Source organism: Nansenia antarctica, assembly GCF_963989245.1.
Source record: "Nansenia antarctica genome assembly, chromosome: 5".
Taxonomy (NCBI): domain Eukaryota; kingdom Metazoa; phylum Chordata; class Actinopteri; order Argentiniformes; family Microstomatidae; genus Nansenia; species Nansenia antarctica.
Genome location: NC_137690.1, coordinates 62641424 through 62653804, shown reverse-complemented (window position 1 = coordinate 62653804; position 12381 = coordinate 62641424). Strand labels below are relative to the sequence as shown.

Sequence of the window (12381 nt, the reverse complement as noted above, 5' to 3'; positions counted from 1 at the left end):
CTCTCCCCCTCTCCTTCCCTTCCCTCTCTCCCCTCTCCTTCCCTTCCCTCTCTCTCCCTCTCCTTCCCTTCCCTCTCTCCCCCTCTCCTTCCCTTCCCTCTCTCCCCCTCTCCTTCCATTCCCTCTCTCCCCCTATCCTTCCCTTCCCTCTCTCCCCCTCTCCTTCCCTTCCCTCTCTCTCCCTATCCTTCCCTTCCCTCTCTCTCCCTATCCTTCCCTTCCCTCTCTCCCCCTCTCCTTCCATTCCCTCTCTCCCCCTATCCTTCCCTTCCCTCTCTCCCCCTCTCCTTCCCTTCCCTCTCTCTCCCTATCCTTCCCTTCCCTCTCTCCCTATCCTTCCCTTCCCTCTCTCCATCTATCCTTCCCTTCCCTCTCTCCCCCTATCCTTCCCTTCCCTCTCTCCCTATCCTTCCCTTCCCTCTCTCCCCCTATCCTTCCCTTCCCTCTCTCCCTATCCTTCCCTTCCCTCTCTCCCTCTCCTTCCCTTCCCTCTCTCTCCCTATCCTTCCCTTCCCTCTCCCCCTCTCCTTCCCTTCCCTCTCTCTCCCTCTCCTTCCCTTCCCTCTCTCCCCCTCTCCTTCCCTTCCCTCTCTCCCTATCCTTCCCTTCCCTCTCTCCCCCTCTCCTTCCCTTCCCTCTCTCCCCCTATCCTTCCCTTCCCTCTCTCCCCCTATCCTTCCCTTCCCTCTCTCCCCCTATCCTTCCCTTCCCTCTCTCCCTATCCTTCCCTTCCCTCTCTCCCTCTCCTTCCCTTCCCTCTCTCTCCCTATCCTTCCCTTCCCTCTCCCCCTCTCCTTCCCTTCCCTCTCCTTCCCTTCCCTCTCTCCCCCTCTCCTTCCCTTCCCTCTCTCCCCCTCTCCTTCCCTTCCCTCTCTCCCCCTCTCCTTCCCTTCCCTCTCTCTCCCTCTCCTTCCCTTCCCTCTCTCCCCCTCTCCTTCCCTTCCCTCTCTCCCTCTCTCCCCCTCTCCTTCCCTTCCCTCTCTCCCCCTCTCCTTCCCTTCCCTCTCTCTCCCTCTCCTTCCCTTCCCTCTCTCCCCCTCTCCTTCCCTTCCCTCTCTCCCCCTCTCCTTCCATTCCCTCTCTCCCCCTATCCTTCCCTTCCCTCTCTCCCCCTCTCCTTCCCTTCCCTCTCTCTCCCTATCCTTCCCTTCCCTCTCTCTCCCTATCCTTCCCTTCCCTCTCTCTCTCACACAGAGATTTCTTTGGGAAGAGTCCTGAACTGCTGCAGCACCTGGCAGAGTCCAATGAGGAAAACGTTCCCCTGGTCGACCTGTTGGTGGCGCTGTTCTATCTGCCGATGCGCCATCTGCACGAGTACGGGCGACTGCTGCTCAAACTGGCCACCTGCTTCGAAGTGGTATGTGTTCCACCGCTAGTAGACACACACACACACAGCCACAGACACAGGCGGTTGGTGTGTACATATGGATTTGAATAAATATACATCATTTGTATACATTCCTTATTTGTTCTAGCGTTAGTGTTTGCCCTGCTGCCTTATGTAACCGACCCCGTGTGTGTGTTTGCGTTTCCCAGAGCTCAGTGGATTACCAGAAGCTCCAGGACGGCTGCTCCAAGTTCGAGGCTCTGGCTCTTCATCTGAAGAGGAAGAGGAAGGAGGCAGAGTACACATTCCACTTCTGGAAGAGCTTCCCTGGGAAGATGACAGTGAGTGGCCTTGTATTTTCATTCTGTGTATATATTCTTTTGCCCAATCCTGCGCCTCTTCTGGAGTTTTCCAACCTCTGTCCTTGCTGACTTTTTTTTTCTTCTTCTTCTTCTTTTTTTTCTTCTTCTTCTGCTGACTTTTTCCCCCCCCCCCCCCCAGGATTCCCTTCGGAAGCCCCACCGGAGGCTGATATGCGAGAGCAGCAACAAGGCCCTGACCCTGCAGAACGCCGGAAGGTTCTCCGTCAACTGGTTCATCCTCTTCAACGACGCGCTCGTCCACGCGCAGGTGAGCGTCGTAAAACAGCTTGGCGCAAGCAGGCGACCCATGCATACTTTTGATTTTTTTTTCACTCACTGTTTGTTGTTTTTGAAGCCCTTAAGACATACTGTCTCCTGTTCTTATCAATGGACTCTCCGTTTTAAGTGTGTTTGTCTTTGTTCTGTCAGGGCGTGGGCGCCTATAAGAGTCTCGTGAGTATGCAGCTAGAGCAGAGCCTGACCCATGTCAGTGCGTCGCCCCCTCGTGTCCAGGGTATAGGGTCGTAAAATTCCCGTAAGTTTGGGAAACTTTCCGATCATTTCCAAAGTTTCCGTATTCTATTGGAAAGTTTCCCAAACTTACGGGAATTATGCTACCCTAGTCCAGGGCTTGGCCCAGTGTGGAACCTGTTACGACCCTGTTACGGCTTTTCAGTTTTAACAGACAGATGACACACACACACACACACACACACACACACACACACACACACACACACACACGGTTCTCCTTACCCTGTTTGTAACCCCTGCCACTTACAGTGGAAATGTAGACTAAAGCCGGACTAGAATTAGCCCTAATGAATTGAAAGAGGCTATAATGAAAGTCGGTTATTTCACCTTCCTCACCCCAAGAGCCCCTCAGGGTACAGTGTTCAGGGTACAGGGTTCGACGCTCTTTCGCCAAGCCCAGGCCTGCGTCCACTTATTCTAGCGACAGGACTACTGCTGTGGAAAGCTGAACTGATAATAACCAAAGCTCTACGCCGAAGAATATGGCGCCAATTTGATTTTCAGACACCTGGTGATACTCTACCACCTGTTCTATTTGAACATATTTGGACTATTCAAAGCTTTGGTTATTTCTGCTGCACAGCCCGTGACCAGCAGCAGTCTCAGATTCACTTCTCTGAAGCAGTTTTCCTTCCTTTTTTTTTTTTTCTTTCTGTTATGTGCACCTGGCTTGTTGATTGTCATTTTTGGGGGTCTCCGGTTTCTACCCTGTGTCTTTTGTCTTTTCAGTCTGCCCCGCCCTCTCTCTCTCTCTCTGTGCTGTACTATGACATGACCAGTTAAAGCCATTGTGGGCTAGGTCCTTCAAGGCCCTCCGCTCAGAGTGCTCTCACACTGGAGAGAGGAGGGCCTTTTTTTAATAACAAGCTGTGTAATTGCCCCCCTACAGACCAGTGTTAGTGAGTAGATGAGTCAGTGAAGTGAATAGCCCCTCAGTCTGAGCACGTTTTGTATCACCACACTTACTCAGACTGCACTGCTGACACACAGTCAAACCCCCCTACTTCCCTCTAGTCAAACAATAGGCTTGATTTTCCTCCTGCTTGTCGATCGTCCACTTCTAGCAGGCAATGTGAATGTGAGAACGTTCCGGGTTCCTCTTACGGATAGCGGGCTGTTGACCCTATTCAAGTCTCTTGCTGAATATCTCCCTTTTGTCCCTCATGTTTCTCCTGCTCTACGCCGGCTCCTCCAGTTCTCCACCCACCACGTCTTCCCATTGGCCACACTGTGGGTGGAGCCTATCCCGGAGGAGAACACCGGCCAGTGAGTCTGTCACTCGTCACCCTATTGATGTACTGACTGTATGTGGTTATCTTGTGTGCGAGTGCGTACTGTCGACCGGTCCCCTCTCTGTGTGAATGATTCTCTGTGCTGTGCTGCTGTGTGGTGGTACAGGTACGGCCTGAAGGTGATCTCACCCGAGGAGACCTTCACCCTGCTGGCCTGCTCGCCCATGGAGAAGGTAGGGGCGAGGCCTCACCATTCTACTCTTCCTGTGTCACAACAAGAACGCGTCGATCTATCTCTCTGACGTCGATTTGACTTCGCAGACACAGAACAAACATTTGACCCAAACACAATGCTTGGAAGTGCTTTAGAGACTTAGTGGAAAGACAACGATCCGTCCATCCGTTACCTGTCGATGAAAGATTTACCCAGAAAGATTTGGAGACGGCGGTTGTTAGTCTGTCTCCTATGAGGTTTCCTCATTGCTGGTCTGTCTCATATGAGGTCTTTCTATGTTGTGTTGTGTTGGTTGAGGGGTATGAGTATGACCCTAGTGATAACTTATGTGCGCAGGGCAAGTGGTTGCGCGCCATTAACCAGGCGGTGGACCAGGCTCTGAGCGGGGTGGGGCAGGACACGGGGTCTATCAGCTCAGGGGCGGCGGGGCAGAGGGTGGAGCCACCCATCTCCCGCACCGCCTCCTACACCTTCTACAAGGACAGCCGGCTGAAGGAGGCCGTCTACGAGGGCCGCTGGCTGGCTGGCAAACCCAACGGCAGGTGAGCCTCGCTGGGGAGGAGAGGGAGGAATGGGGGCCGGTCTGGGCCACATGCAAACAGTTCCACTACATGAAATACTGGATGTTTTGTATGAACGAAATACAAAGACAATGTGTTCACTTTGTGTTCTTGTCCCTGGCTAGGGGTCAGGTGAAATGGCCTGATGGGAGGATGTACACAGGAACATTCAAGAACGGACTGGAGGATGGGTCAGTGTAACACAAGATCAGTGAATCCCATATGTCAGTCAAAGATGTCTGACGAAATGAAGACGTGTAGAAGTTATTGACGTGTCCTTTTTTGTGTGCGTGTAGGTTTGGGGAGTATGTGGTTCCCAACAAGACTTTGAACAAGAGCGATCACTATCAAGGCCACTGGAAAGAGGGCAAGATGCATGGCCTTGGGACATACAGGTGTGTGTGTCTGTGTCTGTGTGTGTGTTGTCAACCCATTATATGTGCAGGTATGCTACCGGTGAAGTGTGTGTGTGTGTGTGTGTGTGTGTGTGTCTGTGTCTGTGTCTGTGTCTGTGTCTGTGTCTGTGTCTGTGTCTGTGTCTCTGTGTGTCTCTGTGTGTCTCTGTGTGTCTCTGTGTGTGTATGTATGTGTGTGTGTGTGTCTGTGTGTGTGTGTGTGCGTGTGTGCGCGCGTGTGTGTGTGTGTGTGCGTGCGTGTGTGTTTGTTGCCAACCCCGTTATCTGCGTCACCTGTGCAGGTATGCGAGCGGCGAGGTGTACGAGGGCTCCTTCCAGGACAACACGCGGCACGGTCACGGCATGCTGCGCACCGGCAAGCTGAACTCCTCCTCCCCGAGCGTCTTCATCGGCCAATGGGTACACGACAAGAAGACCGGCTACGGCGTCTTCGACGACATCACCAGGTAACACCTCGCCTCACCTGTCCTCACCCTAGTTTCCGTTTGGTGCACCTTGGTTTTTGGTAACGTGTTCTAAATCGATATATATACGTGCTGATGTCACATGATCCCCTCTGTGTGGTCCGTGTGCTCTACCCCAGAGGGGAGAAGTACATGGGTATGTGGCAGGATGACCAGCGCCAAGGCAACGGGGTGATAGTCACCCAGTTCGGTCTGTACTACGAGGGCGCCTTCAACAACAACAAGATGATGGTGAGCCTTCTCATGAAGCTATCCTTTTTTTTTCTCTCTCTTTTTACTTCCCCCTGAAACTGTAAACCTAGGGTTTTAATCTGTCTATGAGACCTGTCCTCTGTCTGTCTGTCTGTCTGTCGTAGGGCACTGGGGTCCTTCTGTCTGAGGACAACACCACCTATGAGGGAGAGTTCGCTGAGGATTGGACCCTCAATGGGAAGGTGATAAATGAAAGACACACACACACACACACACACACACACACACACACAAACAATTTCACTCATGTTTGCTTACTTATGCTATATACAGTACAGTACAACATGCAGGCTGCCAGAATGTTTGACTCTCTTGTAGGAGTGCTGTTGACATTCACTCTCAATCTGTCTACCTCAGGGTGTGCTCACCATGGCTAATGGCGATTACTTAGAGGGCTCCTTCAGTGGGGAGTGGGGCACAGGACTGAAGATCTCTGGCTCTTACTTTAAACCCAACCTCTACGACACTGACAAGGAAAAGACCCGTGCTGTGTAAGTGATTGTGCGTGTGTACGTGCGTGTGTGTGTACGTGCGTGTGTACGTGCGCGTGTACGTACGATGAAATGATTTTAGAATGAATTTTGGTAGATTTTTAGCCATATAGTATTCCATATAACCTGGGTGAGACAAGGCCTTTCTAGTTGGAAAAGCCTGGTGAAATCCTTTGCAGAAAGTCGCTACAAAGGGGTGGGAAACCCACTTGAAATGAGTGATGCTTTGCCACACGTCGAATCAAATACCTGTGTGTGTGTGTGTGTGTGTGTGTGTGTGTGTGTGTGTGTGTGTGTGTGTGTGTGTGTGTGTGAACAGTAAACTAGGCCGCCTGGCAGTGCGTCCGGAGGAGAAGTGGCGGGCTGTGTTTGACGAGTGTTGGAAGCTTCTGGGCTGCGACGCGTCAGGCCAGGGAGAGAACTGGAGGGCCTGGGAGAACATTGCCGTGGCGCTCACCACCAGCAGGAGACAGATCAGAGACAGGTACACACACACACACACACACACACACACACAAATCCCACTTTTCTTTCGCACATCGTCACAACGATGTTCCCATGGCTTTTCTGCAGCCCTGAGCTCCTTAGTCGCAACCACAACAAAACTCTGGAGAGTCTGGAGTTCATCCCTCAGCACGTTGGCCCTGTTACCATGGAGAAGTACGAAAGTATCCGCCATTACCTCATCCAGGTGAGCCGACCCCGGGTGCCACACAAACCTCTCCTAATCCCCTGGAACAGACTGACACGTCTGCGTTTGACCACAGAGTCGCTCAAGCACAGACCGGCAGACCCGGTGGACAAGCAGTTGTGCTGTAATATTGCAATTAAAATGTTTGGTGGGAATTAATCCTCAGGAGACCAGAGTTTCAGATGGGTACAGGCTTTTATTATCAAAGCAAAACCCGGAGTTGCTGGGTCTGCTGAATAGCAACTAACTTAATACTTTAATACATCAGAGTTATGTAGAGTTTCATAGGAGGTTTGGTTTGTCACGGGGCCTAAGAAAAAAAACTATTTAAAAAACAAAACAAACAAAAAACAGAACAGAAGAACGTATGTTATTGAACTTGTGTATTATTGTTTTTTGTGTATGGAGTACTATGGACTGTATTGATTTGAATCCATCCACCATAATTTTGGGTCCTTTGTGTGCAGGCGTGTGACACGGCCCTCCACCCCCTGGGCCGGCTGGTGGAGACCCTGGTGGCCGTCTACAGGATGACCTTCGTGGGCGTGGGCGCCAACCGCCGCCTCCTCCCCCAGGCCGTCAACGAGATCATGTCCTACCTCAGCCGCATCTTCCAGCTCGTCAGGTGTGTTCACCGGAACCATGACTAGACAGTGCAGAGAAACAGTATGTGTGTGTGTGTGTGTGTGTGCGTGTGCGCGTGTGTGTGTGTGTGTGTGTCAGTTTTCAGGTTTTTTGTGTTTTTTTCACCAACTTACTTTTTGAAATGAACATTTAAATGAAGATGTGTTTTGTGAATAAGTATGTGAACCCTGAGTCAAGATTTGTTGAAAGCTCCTTCGTGTGCGAAAGAGCTTTGAGACTTTTCAGATAACATTGCACAGCAGACTAGGCAATATTCATTGATTCTTCAAAGGTGGTTGGGGATTGTTGATAAACAGTTATCTTCTAGATCACCTCCCCTCAGATTTTCAAGCTGGTTTATGTTGTAACTGTAAACGGGACACTCATGGTTATTCACTCACTTTGTATCAAGCCATTCTAGTGTAGCTTTGGACTTGTATTTCGTGACTCATGTGTTTTTCCAGCTGAAGGGTGAATTTCTACCACAATGTTAAGGTTTCTGCCTGTGGTTAGTAGGTTCACCACTTGGACTGTGTCTGTTTCGCTTTATCCATTTCCCTCTTGATCCTGAGCTCTGTGATGACATGAACCTTTCAGAGATATTCATGTTTATTAATAAAGAATGTGAACCACTTATGGATGGAGTCCCTCCAACTATTGTGTAACTTACGTTTTACTTTTTTACTTTTTCCATTTACGTACAACTTGTTAGGGTCATTTGAGTGTTCTGGTTCACCATTGTCTTTTTCTATCATTTTTCTTTCACATTGAATGTGATTGTGCAGATCAGTTTAACAAAATAAAATCCAAATTAAATGCATTTAGATTTCAGGCTCCAACCTCACAAAAAGTGAACACTGTGTAAGGGGTTCACATACGTTTTCTTAAAAATATTGTTTTGTGTTATCTATTAAATATGTTTCACTAGATGCTTTACGAGCTTGTCTTTGTGTATGTGTGGCCCAGGTTCCTGTTCCCAGATCTTCCAGAGGAGGGCGGATCCATCCCAGACCCTCCCTCTGACTCCAAGGACAACAGGGACTCCACAGACACCCAGCCTCAGTCCCCCAAACCTGGGTATGTTGATAGCATACTGGAGCCTATGGAGAGCCTTCAGTGGTGTGCCTACACCGGACTGACTTATTAATGGTCAATGTAAAAATGTACTTCTCTTTATAAAGCTTAGTATCTCAGCACCTGAATGTATATGTCTGTGTGTGTGTTTATGAATGAGGTTCTATGTGTCTTCCAGGCGTGTGGTGAGCAGCTCTGCCCTGCTCCTACCTGTCCTGCTGCCACGTCTCTACCCTCCGCTCTTCACCCTGTACGCCCTGGAGAAGGAGCGGGAGGACGACGTGTACTGGGAGTGCGTGCTGCGTCTAAACAAGCAGCCAGACATGGCTCTCCTGGCCTTCCTGGGAGTGCAACAGTTGAGTCTTACGTTTTACATTTTACATTTTAACTGTGTAACCCCCCCCTCACACACACTCACACACACACACACACACACACCCCTCTCTTTCTAACACACACACACACACACACACACACACACACACACACACCCCTCTCTTTCTAAGGTACTTAGCCCAAAGTTACTCCAGGGAGACTGTCCCTGTAATCTAATTGTAAGTCGCTTTGGATAAAAGCATCTGCTAAATGGTTAATATGTAAAAAAATGAGTCTTACCGCCCGCTACAGCCACACGGGAATCATTACCTGACCATGACAGGGCCAACGGTTTACGAGTCCGCCGCGCCCACTCGGAAAATAATACCTCTCTCTTTTTTTAGAAAGCATAAATCAGTTTTTCTTTTTCCATTTGCTTTCCTTTCAGGAAGTTTTGGCCTGTTTCCGTCCCAGTTTCCTTCCCTGTACTGGGAGAGAAGCAGCAGGTACAATACACACTCTGAATCTGCCCCCTTGTGGCTGAAAGGCAACACTACACCACCTGCTGAGCATAGTGTTTGAGCACAGCCACCAGCTAGATCACATTGACCAGGGATGTGCAACCATCATAGTATTGTCATTGTCATTGGATGGATACTAATGTCTAATAAACTATATATATATAAACAAAATAGTATTCTCTCTCTGTATTGTTTTGAGCAACTACATCTATACTGACCCCCTCCCTCCCTTCTGTAGGTGATCACCAGCACAAAAGACGCCTGTTTTGCCTCAGCAGTGGAGACCCTCCAGCAGATCAGGTAGACGTCTTCTAGAACTGACAACTCCAGTCTGAGAGTGTTTCAAGCACAGCTATAGGTAGAGACGGACCTGTTCTATACCATTGCCATGTGAGTGTTTTTTAATCAGCCTCTCTCTGTTTGCAGCACAACGTTTACCCCCTCAGACAAGCTGCAGGTGATCCAGCTGACCTTTGAGGAGATCACCCAGGAAGTGCTCTCCCTGGTGGAAGAGGACTTCCTGTGGTCCATGGATGACTTGTTTCCTGTTTTTCTGTACGTGGTGCTGCGTGCGCGGTGAGTCTTCCCCCTCACACCTGTCTAATCCTATTAAGACTCACACCAATCAACACCTTTCGTTCACCGCGTCTGCCCAGACACCCTGTCGACCTCAGTGAGATTCTGAACTATAACACAACAATATTTAATGGCAAGTTACGTATAATTGTTTTTATGAAACGAGAGTTACTTGTCTCCTCAGAATCAGAAACCTGGGGTCAGAGGTCAGCCTGATAGAGGACCTGATGGACCCCTGTGTGCAGCACGGAGAGCATGGCATTATGTTCACTACGCTCAAGGTACACGCACACACACACACACACACACATACACATACACGCACTACAAACATACCATACGTGGATACCTCAACACACCTCTCACCACTCCATATATAATCATTAAAAGCTGTAATTGTGAACAGACTAGAGTTTATTTTCTTCCTCTCCTTCTCTCTCAGGCTTGCTACTACCAGATCCAGCATGAGAAGATCACATAAAGGTCTGCTTTGTGTGTCTGCGGTTGGTATGCCCCAGCTCTCTCAGTCTAGAAGTGCCAGTCAGCCAATCACAAGGCTGGGCTTGGAGGGCTTTGGTATGATGTGTCAGGATGGCCAGTGGAGGATCACAATGACAGGCAGCTTACTGTCCATCTGCTCTGCTACAGTATGATGCTACCACCCCCCCCCCTCCTCCCTGAGTGGCTGCTGGATCTCTCACACATCGACACTAACGACCCCCCCTCCCCTACTGCCTGTTGGTTTCCTCATCAACAGCCTCACATTCTAATGATTCACCCCCTGAATGAAGGAACCTGGAATAGGGTTTTTATGACTTCATGCTGACCAGCGTTTTGTCAGTGTCGTCCTGTTACAGTACGTGGTGAGTGGAGTTTCAGCTTGATCATGGACATGGTGGACAGTGTTTGTTAGACATTGTTTCCTCACCCACGTTACCTAGTCGTATTACCCAGTATGAAAGTCTTCAGAACAACGACGCTAAAATGTTCCAAGCGAGACTCATCTTGACGGGCAACGGCGACTTGTCCGATAACAAGACGTCTTACATAAATATAATAAGGTTACAGTTACAAATGTTCACCTGTTGCTTCCAACGGACCTTCGACTGACCTCAAAGCACATGATATGTAATGTAATACACTACGTCACATTGATGTCACTTTTAACAAGATTTACTTCACAGAAACACAGTGACATCTGCCTTTTGATACCTTAGTACTGTCGGTATACAGAGTGCTAGTCTGCGGTTGCTCTCCTGTGATCTCTTTGAAGTGGAAGGACAGCTGGTAGCTTGTCAGTATTACCTAACCGTGCAGGGTCAGGGCCCAGGTTTGTCTCTCTGTGACCCTCCATCTGGCTGAAGTGTCTTTCAGCCCTGTCAGACTCCCACCGAGGAGGAGAAACCCTGCATACTGACTGTCAAGTAAACAACTCAACTGTTGGAGGTCATGGTTCTGCCTCCGATCCTTGCAGATGGAAGCCCTTCTCTCCTGTTTGTAAAAAAAACAACAACAACAAAACATGAAACTTGATAGCGTTTTAATGTTTGTATTCATTGTTCATAAACTCCAGTGCAGTATTCAGGTGAAGATGTGAAGATGTGAAGTTGTGACGTTTACTGTTCCCATGTGCATCGATGGCAGCCAGCTGTGGATATGACCTGATTGCCTTTCTATGCTGTCTGGAGATGCATACTGTATGCTTTGTTTTGTTTTTAAACCACTATCTTCTCACTCAGTTATGACACAAGCTTTCATTTGAAAGAACACTCAACCAACGGACATGAAGTTTTATGTTTGAAGGCATAGGTGACTCTACTTTTTTTTCTTCTGTCTTTCATGTCAGAAGCTCCTGCAATATAGCTAATGTGGTGATATAATACTTGAGTCATGTCAGTGTTCCTGCAGGAGCAGATGAATGTTACTAAGAAGCAATATTGATAATGCAGCATTTGTAAACGACCTGCAAGGCAATCATTCCCCAGAGGAAGCCCAGGCTTTGTTTGGCTAGTTGTGGAAGCTGGTATTAGGTTATGCAGTTTAGGGTGGTTATGTAATGGTTTCCTGAAAGCTACGCAGTGCTGAAGTCTAGCTGACAAGAGGCCATTCGTCCTTTTGCTAATTGGTACACTATGACCTAAAAGATCCAGATTTTTCAACAAATTAGCGAATGGTAGGAACATGCCCTTCTTAATCTGAAATGGGATCTTGTGCTCAGTAATATTTGGATTGTGGTCATTAATCACGACTGTCACTATAATCTGAGCTGTATTGATAATCTGGAGGATAAAATGTGTTATAACTGTTCTCGAACAAGTTTCTTTTGTGGAACAGGAGGATAAAATGTGTTATAACTGTTCTCGAACAAGTTTCTTTTGTGGAACATATGACGTGCTATTTTAAATATTGGAATGTAAATCTGGGTATGGAACAAAACAAAACGTATGTTTGGTTGATTATTTGGTCTTTGTACAATATCTAAGTACAGTACTTACTATTTCTACAATATGGTCATGTCCACGTTTAACTACATTTTCTCCTACAATCACTGATTACTTTATTAGGAATGCCTGTACACCTTCAACCATCACTTGAATGTCACAGCCTATTTGAGTATTGTTGCTGACCTTGTGCATCCCTTCACAGCCACAATTTACCCATCTTCTAAAGGCTACTTCCAGCATGATAATGCACCATGTCACAAAGC

General features: G+C 48.4%; 1 protein-coding gene across 1 annotated transcript in view; it reads left to right on the top strand.

Annotated features, from left to right (window-relative positions):
• Positions 1-11982, top strand: part of als2b (alsin Rho guanine nucleotide exchange factor ALS2 b) — a 19867-nt gene extending 7885 nt beyond the window's left edge. Inside the window, exons 12-34 of the mRNA XM_080532202.1 lie at positions 1195-1357; positions 1537-1668; positions 1829-1957; positions 2119-2142; positions 3419-3489; positions 3622-3688; positions 4027-4232; positions 4376-4441; positions 4547-4645; positions 4948-5112; positions 5250-5361; positions 5487-5564; positions 5740-5873; positions 6193-6357; positions 6447-6564; positions 7032-7189; positions 8155-8265; positions 8441-8617; positions 9026-9083; positions 9337-9398; positions 9525-9674; positions 9859-9955; positions 10117-11982. Coding sequence (XP_080388328.1) covers positions 1195-1357; positions 1537-1668; positions 1829-1957; positions 2119-2142; positions 3419-3489; positions 3622-3688; positions 4027-4232; positions 4376-4441; positions 4547-4645; positions 4948-5112; positions 5250-5361; positions 5487-5564; positions 5740-5873; positions 6193-6357; positions 6447-6564; positions 7032-7189; positions 8155-8265; positions 8441-8617; positions 9026-9083; positions 9337-9398; positions 9525-9674; positions 9859-9955; positions 10117-10155 — 2581 coding nt within the window. The 3' untranslated portion in view covers positions 10156-11982. The remainder of the gene's footprint in view (positions 1-1194; positions 1358-1536; positions 1669-1828; positions 1958-2118; positions 2143-3418; positions 3490-3621; positions 3689-4026; positions 4233-4375; positions 4442-4546; positions 4646-4947; positions 5113-5249; positions 5362-5486; positions 5565-5739; positions 5874-6192; positions 6358-6446; positions 6565-7031; positions 7190-8154; positions 8266-8440; positions 8618-9025; positions 9084-9336; positions 9399-9524; positions 9675-9858; positions 9956-10116) is intronic.
• The last annotated feature ends 399 nt before the right edge of the window (positions 11983-12381 follow it).